General features: G+C 35.2%; 1 protein-coding gene across 1 annotated transcript in view; it reads left to right on the top strand.

Moving 5' to 3' along the window:
- Window positions 1-14,780, top strand: part of CERT1 (ceramide transporter 1) — a 119,539-nt gene that overhangs the window by 91,170 nt on the left and 13,589 nt on the right. Inside the window, 4 exon segments of the mRNA XM_032474354.1 lie at window positions 4,485-4,571; window positions 7,007-7,099; window positions 7,612-7,689; window positions 13,925-14,020. Coding sequence (XP_032330245.1) covers window positions 4,485-4,571; window positions 7,007-7,099; window positions 7,612-7,689; window positions 13,925-14,020 — 354 coding nt within the window.

The raw sequence follows: 14,780 nt of genomic DNA, 5'->3' as shown, positions 1-14,780 counted from the left end.
TCATGTATTTGCAAAGTAGAATTGAAGCGTGTGGTGATTGAGTGAGGGAAAAAGGAGGAATTCAGAAACAGGCCCAGGTTTCTGCCTTAGATAGGTTGGCATGGAGGTGAGGGAAGAACAGGTTTTAGACACATTGCATATGAGTTGATACATTCACCCAATGATTACGTATTATATATTATTAGATATAAAGATCTAACACTTAGGAGAAAGATAGACAGGCTGTGAATTTGGGAGTCATCAAATGATGACTGAAGTCATAGAAATGAGTAGTGGTGCTGTGAGGAAAGCCAGTATGGAACCCGAGACGCACTCATGGTTAAGGGATAAGCAGAGGGGGAGGAGCCTGCACGGGAGCCCAAGAAGAGTGCTCACTTGGAGCAGGAGTAGGAAATTAGGTTGTCCTCGGGGGAGGAAGGCTCCAAACAGACAGTAACCTAACAAAGACTGCTAACAGGGCAGATAAGTTAAAAACTGTGAAGTGTCCCATAGATTTAGCAATAAATAGCTCTTTTCTTTGGTAAGCATGGTGAGATAAAGGGATTGGTTTGTTTTTTAATAAAGGAAAATTTATTCCAATTACTTTAGTTCTTTCTCAGATTTGCCATCAGAGGAAAAATGTACCTGTCTTATTTTCCCATTTCATTTGTCAAAGTAAAAATTTGTAATACTGTAGCTCCCAGTTGGGAGACTGCTGAGGCTCTGACATGATTGAATGAGTATTACAATTTTTAAAAGTGTAGGTGTGGTTATGATCAATAGAATTTAAAAATCATTAGAAAATATGCTTCAGTTCAGAGTAGATTTTTGATATTTTCTATTTTTCTGCTGTCAACAGAGACCAGCATGATACTGCTGTCCTTTGAGTGTCTGAAATGTTTTGACAAAGGGAGTCCTGGGGAGAGATGCCTCAAAACTGGTGTTTCTATTCTTTTTCATGATCCAGCTAGTCATTAGATGGTTGTGTCAGTGAGGAATAAATTTTTCTCTACCCTTCTAAGTTCTGGCTGGTCTAAGAATTAAATTGACAGGTTAAGAGGAGAAAATCAAAGTTTAATAACGTGTATATGGGAGAAATCCAGGAAAACTGAGAAACTCATCAAAATTGGTGAAACCCTCACCTTAAATATCATCTTCAGCTAAAGACAAAAGATGTTGAAGTAGTGGTTTGGAACTTAAAAGGGGGGAAAAGGCAATTCACATGAAGATGGAAAAGCAGATGTTTGGTGGGCTATGCAGAAACAGTGGACGCTGTAGACGCTGGTCTCTAGGCCCTGCTGCGTGTCCCCAATAGTACCTATCGCATATTCTTTGTAGGTATCTCTGGTGATAGCTCTATTCCAGGATTCCCTCTATCTAAATTTTTTTAGTCAGTTAAGAGGAAGAGATCAAAGTTTCTTGCTGAGTCTTCTGGGCCTTGATTGTTTTTTAGTTCAAAGTAATCTGTGTGCCAAAGAGACACTTTGGCGTAGTACATTTTGCTCCCGTGCGGTTAGATTCATTTAATGGAAATGTTACCTAACAAGAGTTCCTTTGCCCGCCACACAGTGTGGCCAAACAAACCAAAACATCGGAGTTTGGAGCCGAGAAAGGTTTATTGCAAGGCCAAGCAAGGAGAATGGGTGGCTTGTGTCCCAAATACCCCAAACTCCTGTATGGTTTTCAGGGAGAAGTTTTTATAGGCAAAATTTGGTGTGAGGGCTGCAGAGTGTGACGTTATTCTGATAGGCTGGTGGTGAGGTAACAGGGTGGTGTTCCAGGAATTTTGTGCTAACCCTGAAGTTGCCATCCTCTACCTGGGTAGGAGCCTCTGAGTTCCTAAGAACTCAGATATATTGTTATGTATATTCCTTGAGGAGGAACTAGAACTCTGTCTCACACTGCACTATTATTTTTTGAGTGCTCCTCATTTCTGCTTTCCTTCCCTTCCGTAGTTGAATCTGCTTTTTGGAACTCAGAGGTCTAGGAGGCTGAAGCCTTTATCCTGCAAATAAGAAACAGAGGACATCAAAAGGCTTTTGTGCCCAAGAGTTCCCTACAAGGTCTTGCTCGAGTTCAGTAATCCATTGAGTTGTACACTCTTCTGTACGTGTTGTAGTTAAAAGTTGGGGAGTTTTTTGAAGTGGGTTTTGAAGGATCTTCATAACTCTACAAGAACTACTGCATTAAATCAAGATTTCTGATGTGCCTGTGCCAAATGAAGGGAACATTACAGCATAGTTCCTCCCACTCTTGTGTGGCCCCAGGTTGTGATAGTGTTGCTGAAATATCGGCTCCGGTCCCTGATGAGCCAAATAACCCAGAGACAAGGTCTTGGAGCTTAGAAGAAAAGAGGCAGTTTTATTGCTTTGCCCAGGCAAAGGGGACTCAGAGCAGGCTAGTGCCTTTAAAATTGAACCCACCTTGTGGATGGGGTTGGGTGATTATATAGCCACAGCTCAAACAATAAAGCATTGATAACAATCAACAGAATCATTTTCTCATCAGAAGACTTAAAATGGCATCATGATGCCTCCAGGGGACCAATTCTACAGAGGCTAGTGGTTAGATCTCTTTATCTTGTAAGCACTCAAGGTGTGGTCTTCTTGGCAATTCAGGCTATTTTGTAAGGTTACAGCCCTGTGACCTCCTTGGAGAAGGGCTCAGAGACCAAGCATGATTATTACTTTCAATTACTGGAATAAAGTAGAAACAGTAAGATCAGTAGCTTTAGTTTAAACAATGGGCCTGGAACTGTGAGTAGCAACCAGTCAGTCAGGTCAGTTGACGGTTTTAAGGGCAAGCATAAGAATGAGCAATCTGTTAGCCTGAGTGCGGCCATTTTATTAACCCTCCTTCAACAGGAGAGGGATGATGTTGCTAGCTGCTTTTTAATGGAGTAGTGATAAACTGGGATTTTCAGTCTAACTGGAAATATTCCAGACAGACCACAGTTGTTCACGTGTCTTATTCTGTATATTTAAAATTTTAGGGAAGCTTAAAACCAAGCCTGCCATTTCAGCCTTTGGTTTTACCAAAATAAGAAGCTGTTGAGGAGGGGGATTTTTCCTCCTCTGCCTCTCTTGAGTTTTTGTGGCTGGCCTAATAGTAAAATTGACACAAGACAGATTAACAGGAAAAAAATAAATTTTGACTCCTGTGCATGGAGATTCCATAGAAAGGGGACCTAAGAAGTGGCCAAAGCAGGCAGCTTTTATACTTTTTCGACAAAAGAACAATACATTTGTAAGGAATTGATAGGACAAGGAAACGGGTTTGGGGTGCCCAATTAGTGAAGAATCTAAGCAGGCTAGGTTTGTAGTAGTAAATTCAGGAAGTAACAAGGTTTGTTTGTGTAGGCTTCTTCTCAGATCGAATTCCTGATCTTTGGTAATATTGTCCTATCTCCAGATGCAGGGAATGCACCTTTCATGTGAAATTTATTTCCTAGTTTTCTTGCATTGGCCATTTCTTAAGTAACTTTAATTCAGAATAATCAGTATGCTATTGAGGCACATTTTGGGGTAGCCTACTCTGGGCCCCAAGAAAGCTATTGTTCCACTTTAAGTTCACGTTAATTTGTTTTATCACAGCAAAATATACACATACCTTCTATGTTTCCATTTTGCTATTATTCTTTATACTTTTATCTTCTGATACAACTGAGATTCTACACTTGCATTAGAATCACTTGGAGGACTTAATAAACATGCATATTCCTGGCTCCCCTCAAGACCCACTGAAAAGTAATTTCTTCGAGTAAGGGCCTGTGAATGTTCATTTTAACAGGTTCTCCAGGAAGTTCCCCAGGTGACTGAAAGCCACTATACTATTCTAACCAGGCTTTCAAGCATCAGTTCAGCTTTTCTTTCTCCGTGATATAACTGTCTTTACTTAGGAAGATTCCCCTCAGAAATCCTATCTGTCATTCTCATTGGTAGTTCTGCTGCAACTTTGTACTTAAAACCTTTCTACAATTTTATAAGGTTTCTGTTGCCAAGTACTCAAGTCACAAGTACTTAGCTCTGCCACTGTAGCATGAAGGCAGACATAGACAATACATAAATGAATAAGCATGTTGTATTCCAGTAAAGCTTTATTGTAATTTCATATAATTTCCATATGTTATTCTTTTCTTGTTTCCCAACCATTGAAAAATGAAATTCTTAGCTTAAAGCCCATACAGAAAGTAGGCGGAGGACTGGAATTGGCCCATAGGCCATAGTTCATAGTTCACCAATCCTGTACTCTAGATTATTTCCCTAACCCAGTATAGGTTAATATACAGTAAATATTTGAGTACCAAGTGAATTAAATTGTAACACTTGTGATTTTGCATAGATCGTATATTATTCATCTTTATGATATTGCCTAGTATACTAACTGGTTCAGAAATTTTTGTCAAGTCACTTTTCAACTTTCCCCTAAATTTAATTACCAGGGTTATCAGTGTTTTCAATTTTCTTGAATCAACTGCTTTTTTTCCCCCCTTTCTGTCTGAATAGGAAGGCCCAAACAGTTTGATTAATGAAGAAGAGTTCTTTGATGCTGTTGAAGCTGCTCTTGACAGACAGGATAAAATAGAAGAACAGGTATCTATATTATTAAAAGTTATAAAAATCCTTGATGTATGTCATTTTATATAAATAGAATTGGAAAGTATGTATCTAATAACCTAAAAAATGAACTGAGTCTACATTGATTCACAATTGTAGACAAATCTGTATAAGTCACTTTCTTCATTGATCGGTTTCCAAGCAATAGAAAGAAGACCAATGATTGTTTAAAGGAAGCATATGTAATTAATGTGAAATTAAATGGAAATATATTCTGCCTATTCCCCTTGAAATATCCAACTTTACTATCATTCTGTTAATATAAGGCATAATATTTGCTCTGAATAAAACAATCTCAATGAATTTCTCTTCATGAAGTACCTTATGAATTCAAAAGGAAGATGACCATGAATTTATTTTTCTTCTACATTAGTACCATTCAGTTTTTATTATTAATTCCTTTATTGCTTTCACTACCTTCGCCTTTAGTTACTTCCTCACTTTTAACTTTGCTCAGTGTCTTTTCATTTATTAAATTCACAGTGGTTATACCTGGCTCCTCCTGTGGAAATTGAAGGAGAGCATTTCTTAAATTCTTTAACTCTAGTTTCAAGATTAATTTGATCTTTTACCTTCCTTAATTCTACAACAACACAGTTACCATATATTACCACTAGATGGTACTTAAGGATGAATTTGTTATTCTTAAGGACTAAGCATTTTGCAAATAAATCTCATGTGTATTAGTTTTATACTATAAATTAACTTGCATAGAAAAGTCTTGTTCACTCCCTGTCATTGCTAAGGCAGTCATGGCAATTGTGCCCATTTACTGGTCTGTCTACCTGAGGTAAGTCATCTGCAGTAGTGGCTGTTTACTTTTCTTATTTATTTTTCATTGTTTTTTTCCATAAGTCAATGATGAAAAGTTCATCACATTAATTTATAAAGTTTATTGCTCATTTTTCATACCCAAAAGGTGCTACACAGTACTCAGTACAAGTGGGAACTTTCAGTTCCTAAATGAGCTCTAATTTTGGATACCAAAAATATTATCTGAAGTAGCATCATTGTGTTTGGTTTTGGATTTTTGTTTTTGTTTTAATGGTTTTGGGGTTGGCTTTTTGTTTGTTTTGTTTGTTTGTTTGTTTTCCCCTTCACTGTGTTTTTATTTTAACCTAAGTTGTGTTATTTTGGGCAGAGTACTGAACTTTGAGGTCAGGACAAGTTACTCTTAGTTTTGCCACTAACCATGAAGCTATAAACTTAGCACTTAAATTCTTTGGGTCTTGGTTTTCTAATCTATGAAACAAGGAGTTGGATAAGATGATTCAGATCATCGCTTCTGACTCTAAAATGCTCCTCTATTGAATATCAGCGTGGTGGTTGAGTTGGAGTTGAAGAGGATCAATAAAAAAAACTCCTATAAGCTTTAGAATAAAGTAATAGTCATGGAGCTGTCAACTCACTTAATTTCAGTCTATTCTTTACACTCTGGTAGGTACTTCACAAAACAAGTCATTAAACAGACCTTGATTTTCCTTGTTAACAGCCAGGCACGTTGATATGACAAAGATAATTACAGTGAGGTCATGCTCTAGAGTAGTAAGTTTTGTTAGTTGATGAAATCAGTTCCAAAGGTTCAGATCATTTCCCTCGTTGTATGCAGTAGATGTTGCACAGAGCTCTCAACAACACAGCCACTTCATATGTATTCTTCAGTGGCACATTTTTGAGTTAACATTTGTTTTCCATTTTTTGCCAGCACAGGGAAAGATATGCCATAAAGTGGTGAGTGAGAAATAAGATCTTAGCCGTTGTGTTCAGTGTTGAATGGTAATTACCAGTTGTCTTCTGCATAGTTAGAAGATGAGCACACACACAATTTCTCATACCTTAAAATTAGTAGGTATTTATTGAATAAGTGAGAAGAAACTAGGCAAGCTGAGGAGGAGAAAGGAGATTAGGTGGCAGCTTAACAGAAGTGAGGTGATGGGATGAAGGCATAATACACATTCTTCATGGAAGGGAGACAGCGATATATATGATATGTTCTTCGGAGCATAACTGAACCAAACAATGATACTGGTTCAAATGATATAGCCCTGCAGGATGCCAATAAGGTGAAATGATTGGAATAATTTGGCTAGAGTTTAGATAAGGAAGTTATTCTGGGAGCACTGTTAAGATTGATTTATGGTAAATGGTGGCATGCTGGTATTAGAGATTGTAACTGGGAACAAAAATCAGAGCACTAATCCTTGTTCTAAGGTAGTATCTATAGAGTCTAAAGAAAGAGGATTGGGACACATGAAGTGCCAAGATTTGGCAAGACTTGTATCTTTAATGTTACTTCATAATTCAAATATTTGTAAGTACTAAAGTGCCCAGTAATTAAATGTTATATTATCCCGTCTCAACTGCAAAACACACTTTAAAACCTTCCCATTTAACATTATATGTTTCCTTAGTCACAGAGTGAAAAGGTCAGGTTACATTGGCCTACAGCCATGCCATCTGGAGATGCCTTTTCTTCTGTGGGGACTCATAGATTTGTCCAAAAGGTAAGGTAATGGCAGAATTTACTGAAAGTGTATGTTAAATTGTTCTTCACTGTTGATGAAACTCTCCTGCTGTATAAGTTTTCTCCCTTTTCTTGAATTTAAGTAATGAGATATTTTGAAATTATATGTCTTCTTCCATATACATCCTTCAAAACCATTAGAAATCTTCGGACATAATGTTCTTTCTTTTTTATTTAAGGGGAAAAGAAGGGTGGGGAGATAGGGAGTGGCTTGTCCAAAATAATTAATCAGAAGCATAGCCAATTATATTAAATCTTTTTTCTTTGGGGTTAAGTGTTTTTATTTTTTATTATTAGAAGCACTACATTCTTTATAGAAAGATTTTGCAGCATAACACATAATAGGTGCATGAAGTCAGCACTTGCTGCTGAGCTTGTTTCATATAGTGCTTTGTTCTCTCTTTCTTTATCTTGTGTTTGGAAGTTGGTACTGAATGCTCTGTTGTGCCTTTGTTCTGATTACTTGGTTTTTTCTTTGTCTGTCTCTGGTAGCCCTATAGTCGCTCTTCCTCCATGTCTTCCATTGATCTAGTCAGTGCCTCTGACGATGTTCACAGATTCAGCTCCCAGGTACTGTATGAATGTATAGAGTGGACTTGAGTCTTTCTGTGCTATATTCCAGCCTGCCTTCCTGGTTCCTAGAAATCTTTTGGTTAGGCCACTTGTTTTGGATTTGCATTTTAAATAGTAACAACAAGCATTAAAAAGGACTTCCTTATCTGCTAAATAGTTCCTCTGTCAGGCTTGCATGTGCCCTTTGTATCCTCTACTGTGAATAACTTGGAATTTTGCCATATAGGAGGTACTCCCAAAATATTTCAAATTGAATTGAAACGTAGAAGTTACCTGGTGTTTAAATATCAAATGATAACTGTTTCTTCAGACAGGATTCATCAGCTTTTATGGACATGGTCTGTAGGATATGTTACAGCATTAAAGCTGGTTTCAAGTCTCACTTCTAATCCAATTTAAAATATCTCATAATATATTCAACAGGGAGATAAGTTTTTAAATAAAATTTGTGTAATTACCATGTCTTATTACCATTATAATACTAAGCTTTGTTGAATAGGTTGTGTTTTCCTTATGCAAATTACCCTTGGATATTATAAATGCATATTCCTGCTTGTATAAATTTATGGAAATTGATTTTAAATTATTAAATATCAGTATGGTTTAGGAATTTAGGACAGGAAGCTGGATGCTTGCAATCTCTGCCCTCATGATAAAATCAAAGTATCGTCAGAGGAATATTTTTCTTAGCATCATCATTGGGTAAAAAAAAGTCACATCTTTGCCATTCAACTTTGTGTTTTTATGGCGATTGCATTTTATTGGATTGCATCATGTTATTTTATGTTAAGAACTTTAGCTCTCCAGTCACAATGACTGGGTTTAAAGCTGGTTACCTGCAAAATATTGAACAGCTTTTCTAACGCTTCTGTGCCTTGCTTCTGTCATCTGGCTAGGACTTCAATGTAGCTAGAACCTAGCATGTGGTATCTGTGGGCTTTTATTAGCATTATAACAACATTATTTCTTTGAGCTAATCAAAACTATTCTGCATTATTTTTCTTTATCAGCGTATTCCAATAAAACCTTTTAAAAGTCAATTTAGAACAGGCATACAAATAACATTTACACTAATTTTCAACTATGTAGAAAATCAAGTTTGATTCAAAAATTTTTTTCTGGCTTTTGTAGCTTTTTCCTCGAACATTTTTGAGAATATTTATCAATCCTTCATCACAAATCACCCATAGCCAAATTTATCACAGTGTTTTTTACCTTTTGCTCATTCATTTATGCATGGTTTTTAAATAGTGACTTATTTTCACAAATAAGTCAATGACCAAACTAGATAATACTGGAACACTTTGGTTTATTCTGCTAAACTCCACCTTGCATTAAAATGATAAAATAACAAATTAACTGAAAGACATCAGTACTGGTCACCATTTTCCCTTAACATATAGAAATACACAGGCTATAAATGAAAGAAAATGTAAAGAGCAAGAAAAGAATGTGAGCTACTGATAGGTGCCTGAGAAAGAGGAATTCAGAACCCGGAGCTGGGCCCTAGCTGTAGAGATGTGTAGAACAGCTGAAAGCCTTCAAGTACAGATGAATGTATCACTGAGAGGCAGGTGCCCAGCTCTTTTATAAGACTGGTGTAACTTTTGTATGTAAGTTGAGAAAAATCTTCCTGGTGTATTTTTTTTTCTAAAGTATGATGCTCATGATTGATTCAGTTCTGTTTTTAAGCTTTTGATTTTTCTACTGTTTTATCTGCCAAAAGAGGGAAAAATGAAGAAAAATAACATTGAGGTCTTCAAATATTTATTGTCCTTGCTAAAGTATTTGTTGTCAGTAACAGACTTGTGCTCTGGCAGTTAACTATTAATTTGGCTTCGCCATCTACATTCAACTCTTGGCTCATGACTGCTTAGTTCTTGTCGAAATAATATTCATCATCTTGATTGAGTAGGATTATTAAATGTAGAACTGAGAGGTGCCCTAAAAATAACTTCAAATAAAAGATGTGGCTCTATTAGGAAAATAGAACAATGCATGAATCTATCTGTCTGATGCACAGTTATTGAAAATGAAGTAGCTAAATCAAAGTGTACAAAAAGGAAGAAGGACTTGGATTTATAAGTGGATCTTTTTGGTCACATTTACTTGCATAACACAATTACCATCTAAAGATGTCACATCAGAAATCAAAGGAAAAAAAAATATCTTCCTTAGTTGAAAAAAAAAAAAGGAAAGAAAATCAAAGGGTAGGTAATACCTCTACAGGTTAATATGTGGTAAGCATCCTTGCAAAAACAATTCTGTGTAAAGCTTTTTCTCACTTTATGTCCATAGCAACATATAATTGTTGTGGTAATTATTTATTTCACCTTTCCCTTTTTTATGGTATAAGTTATACATGCTAATTTTAGCAGAACTAGAAAGTTGAGTAAATAAAATTAAAATCCTAGATTACTGTTCTTATGCATATCCTTTTTCCATATATATGTATATTAAAATAAATAAAATCAGGCACATACTGAAATTACACACACCTAAGTAATTGTTTTTTCTACCAAAGTAGGTAACTCTATATACTATTTTGTAACTGCCTTTTTTTTTTAAACATATAATTAGGCCTATCTTCCTATCAGTAAATATAGCTCTAAATCTCCTTGTCTATTACATGGATATGCATACTAGATTTACCTACTGACCTAATATTGAATGTTTAGTTTATTTTCAGTTAGTCTTTATTATAAATATATATAGTGCTACCTGGGCATCCTTGTATATACATCATTGTACACTTACCAGTTATTTCCTTAGAATATATTCCTAGAAGTAGAATTGTTTGGACAAAGGCCATGCATACTTCTAAGTTTTGTTTTTTATCCTTATTGCCAAACTGTTCATTAGAGAAGATGAGCCAGCTATACTGTACTGACACTGAATATTATAATTCAGTTAATTTTTTTCCCAATCTGATAGACTAAAAGTGGTATTTTTGCTTCTTGGCTGTTTGCAGTTTTCAGTGAACTGACTATTCATGTTGTCCTTGACTGTTTTTCTTTTGGGTTAACAGTACACTGTTAATTTGTTATAAGGAAATTATTCTATCCAACAAATTCCTTTATGACAGTAAGCATAGTTGTATTCCTTTCACCTGGGTAACAGAAAGAGATCCAAGTTCTATTTGAGCCCTTCTGAGACTTCTGTTCATTACAATTTTGTTGTGCCATCAAAGGACAATTTTCTTTCTATATTAATAGTGTTAGAAAAATCCAATTAGATCTGGCCTCCTATAATGGCATACTGAGTGATTCAAATGTGAGGTGAAAGAAAAGGTAAGAATTGGAGTGCCATCACCTCTTATTTCAAATGTGTTTTATCTTCATTTTTTTTCGTAGTTCATTTGTAATGAAGATGCTGTGGGTGTCAGCTTATCATTTTCAGCTCTAGGTCCAAAAAAATCAAGGGCATGATTCCTGAAATTATGCTTAGTCTAATGAAAACTTGGCAAATACTATTAAAGCAGGTGGAATCTTGCTTCAGAAATTTTAATTGTCTTTTTTTTAAGCAATAGGTGTTTCTAGTAACACTATTTTCTAGTACATCAAATTTTAAACCTAGTAAGACAGAAAATTTAGTGTATGTTTATTCTTGTCACCCAATTAATGATCCCTTGTTTCCCACTTTTGATATAGAGTCATAATTGAAAACAGTAATTGAAGTATATCTTAAGAATATATCTGAAGTATGAGTGTGGTCACAAATGACCAAGTCATTACCTCTGTAGTAACATTGGCTACTTCATATTTTATCGCAGTGAACATGAAATTAGTTACAGTGAAATTTTTCTGGTATCACCTCTCTCCTTAACCTTAATGTTATTACCTTGAGGAATATGCCATAATGAGTAAAGATTCCTTGATGAAGGTTTTGCAGAACTATGGTTAATACAGTAATTCAGTACTTCATTTGTTTCTTTAGTGTTTTATGAACACGGTACTGAATACAATTTTTGTTTCTCTTTTGAACTTTTCAAACCCTCTTAAGGAAGTAAATAATGACAAAAGACTGAAAACTTTCCCACAGATGGAGTAGTAACTATGATAAGAATACATTTTCTTCATCTGTCTAGCAAGACAATGTTAATATGTTTACTGTACATTGTTTTACACTTAGGTTACACCTCCTATCAATTTATATTTGTGGAATCTGGTTCCTTTTGGACCAAAACACAAATTAAAAACACCTCTTTTTTCACACATCTAATATAGGAATAATGTCCCTAACAAAAACACAATTACCTGCATACTTTTCAACAAAAGAGCTAAATGACAGTAAAGTTTTTTTTTAAACAGAACTCTTTTTTTAACAGAATAAAATTCTCCTGTCACAAGTAATCCATTGAAAGTAGGGCCTATTTAGGGGAAACATTTTCTGCCTGTAATTTCATAATAAATACAGGTGTTCTTAACTCCTGTTGTCCTGCCTAAAATATACATATTCAGATCTAAAGATTTTTAAATCTTCAGATCTGAAAAGAGTGAGAATTTCTCCCAATTAAGATGCAACATAGACAAATGAGTGAAGCCGGTGCTGCTTTGGTTTTATTTATGCATGATAACTGGGGCTTTCTTTGTTCTTCCTCTTTTGGTAATAAGATACACTTTCTATATGTTTGTAATTTGGAATCCTTCATTAGTCATCCTTACCCTCTGAAAGCAGATTTCAAAATTATAAAGGCACAAAGGTTTTTCCAGTCAGCCCCTGAAATTGTGTTTTCTAATTAAGGCTCTATAAAATTATAGTTGTACTAGTAGTCATCTTTTAAAATCTCTTTCAAGGCTCTAACCCAGCACTTTTCACATTGTTTTGAAGTTTATGAATAAAGAAATAAGATATTAGTAATGTTTATTTAATACAAAATTAGATTGTAGAATTTTAGCATAAACATTTTTATCAGAAAATTTTTTGTGATCATTGCCAGTGAAAGACATTTAAAGTTGTAACTACTTTCAGTAACGAAAAATGCATTCTGAACTTGGTGTGCACATCACAATAACATGCTTATAACATCCTTTTGTGTAGAAAAAATTATATCCCCAGGGTGAATAACTTTGAGTTTCTGCCCCTAAACCATTATTTATTTCAAAATACATGTAAACCAGTTCTTAACTCTATCCCTAATGAATGCAGTAGACTTGATGTAAAATAAGTAGTTAAATTTAGGAATAAATCTTTAAATTGAAGTATAATGTACATATTTTCTCTTTTCTGCCTTCTCTTAATAATATTATTATATAAAACAATTATGAGTAAAAGTTTAAAAAATAGAACTTAAGAACTAAGTTTCTGTGCATAGATGGTAGAGGCACCACTTCCTTCAGAGGCAGTCTTTTTTATCACTTCAGTTCTGTATAAAAACATGTTTCATACTAGAATTTCCAAAGAACGCTTACATGGAATCTTACCAATAAATTTGATAGAGGATTCTGGGAGTGTGAAATATTCTACTTTATTTGCTTATAAAAGATATGTTGGGGTAATTTGATAGTGAAAAGGAGAGATTGCGATTTAAATTTCAGTAAAAAAAAAAAAAAGATTTGGTTAGAAATTTAGAAAGAATGAACTAAAAGGTGATTATTTGCAAATGTTTGCATATATGAGTATTAGCATTATCCCTGTAAGAATTTAGACCAATGGAACTGGAATCAAATAAATGGAGGTGGTGGTTATTTTTAAGTTGGCTTATATTCATGATAAAAAAGAAGTTTATCAGTGAAATAATGAAAGTTACCTTACCTTTATAGGGAAATCCTGACATACAACGATCTAATTCTAATACCTCTGTGTAGTCTTAAATACAGGAACACTGGACTAGATGGTCTCTTTGTACCCCTTTCATCCTTAATGTTCATGATTTTGTGCTTTAAGACATTATCTTTGTAAGAAAGCATTTTATTGTAAGGGAAAGAATAATTCTTCTTTCCAAAAAATGTTGTTTGGTCACTTGATGTACATTAGGCCAATATGTTATTTGAGTGAAGCATCTTTCTTCCCTGCATTTCTCCCTCCTGTCATTAACCTGGATATGATACCTGGAATGTGGACTAAACTCTTCAAAACTATATAAAATGTACTAACCTTTGTGCATTTGGTTGCTTAGCTTTCTAAGAACATCATTTCTGAACTGAAGTAAACTGAATGCCATTCTATTTTAGAGATATGACACAGCTGTTAATTGGACGTGTATTTTTATGGCCCTGTTTATCTTTTCAAGGTTGAAGAGATGGTGCAGAACCACATGACTTACTCATTGCAGGATGTTGGTGGAGATGCCAATTGGCAGTTGGTTGTAGAAGAAGGAGAAATGAAGGTAATTTCCAGTGTATTGTGTGTGTATGTCTTTTTTTAAGTCTTTTTTTTCGGGGAGGGGGTAATTAAATTTGTTTTAGTGGAGGTACTGGGGAATGACCTCATGCATACTAAGCAAGTGTTCTGCCACGGAGCTATATACCCTCCACCCCACCAGTGTACTGTTGTAGGTTGCTAATTGCAGCCCTGGTGCAATCATACTATTATTAGTGTTGATATAAGTAAGATAGCATTTTAAAATTTCTATTAAACAAATGACATATGATCAGAAAAGCACCAGATATTAAGAAATAAAGTGTCCTTTTGCTTCCCTGGTGTAAGTTTTACATAATTTCTTTTATGATCTTAGTATGAATCTGAACACAGACCATTTTGTTTTACCTAAGCTGTGGAGAAAATAAAATTTGGGTGTCTAGATATGAGCAGGTCACAATTAGCTGATGGCTTTCTCTTTAGATAGTTCTCCTTCTCCCCACCCCCACCCCCCGTTTGTTTTTTCAGTATGCTAAATGCTGTGTCCAAGTGTCACTTTTTTCCCTCTTTGGTCTATACTTCACTTGTTCTTTCTCTGACTGCATCTTTTTTTGATATTTGGACATTGGTCAGCTAATCTTGCTCACATCCCTAAACACGAGACAGAGAGAACAGGGAGCAAGAGATTGAGAGTTGGCTTGAAAAGCAGCAGCAACTGCTGAATTTTGGATTACCTCATGCCCAAGGCGCTATGCTACGATAGATGTTTAATAAGACTCCCTCCCAGC

Source organism: Camelus ferus, chromosome 3 (genome assembly GCF_009834535.1).
Source record: "Camelus ferus isolate YT-003-E chromosome 3, BCGSAC_Cfer_1.0, whole genome shotgun sequence".
Taxonomy (NCBI): domain Eukaryota; kingdom Metazoa; phylum Chordata; class Mammalia; order Artiodactyla; family Camelidae; genus Camelus; species Camelus ferus.
Note: the sequence above shows the minus strand (reverse complement) of the source record. Positions and strands in the feature narration are given on the sequence as shown.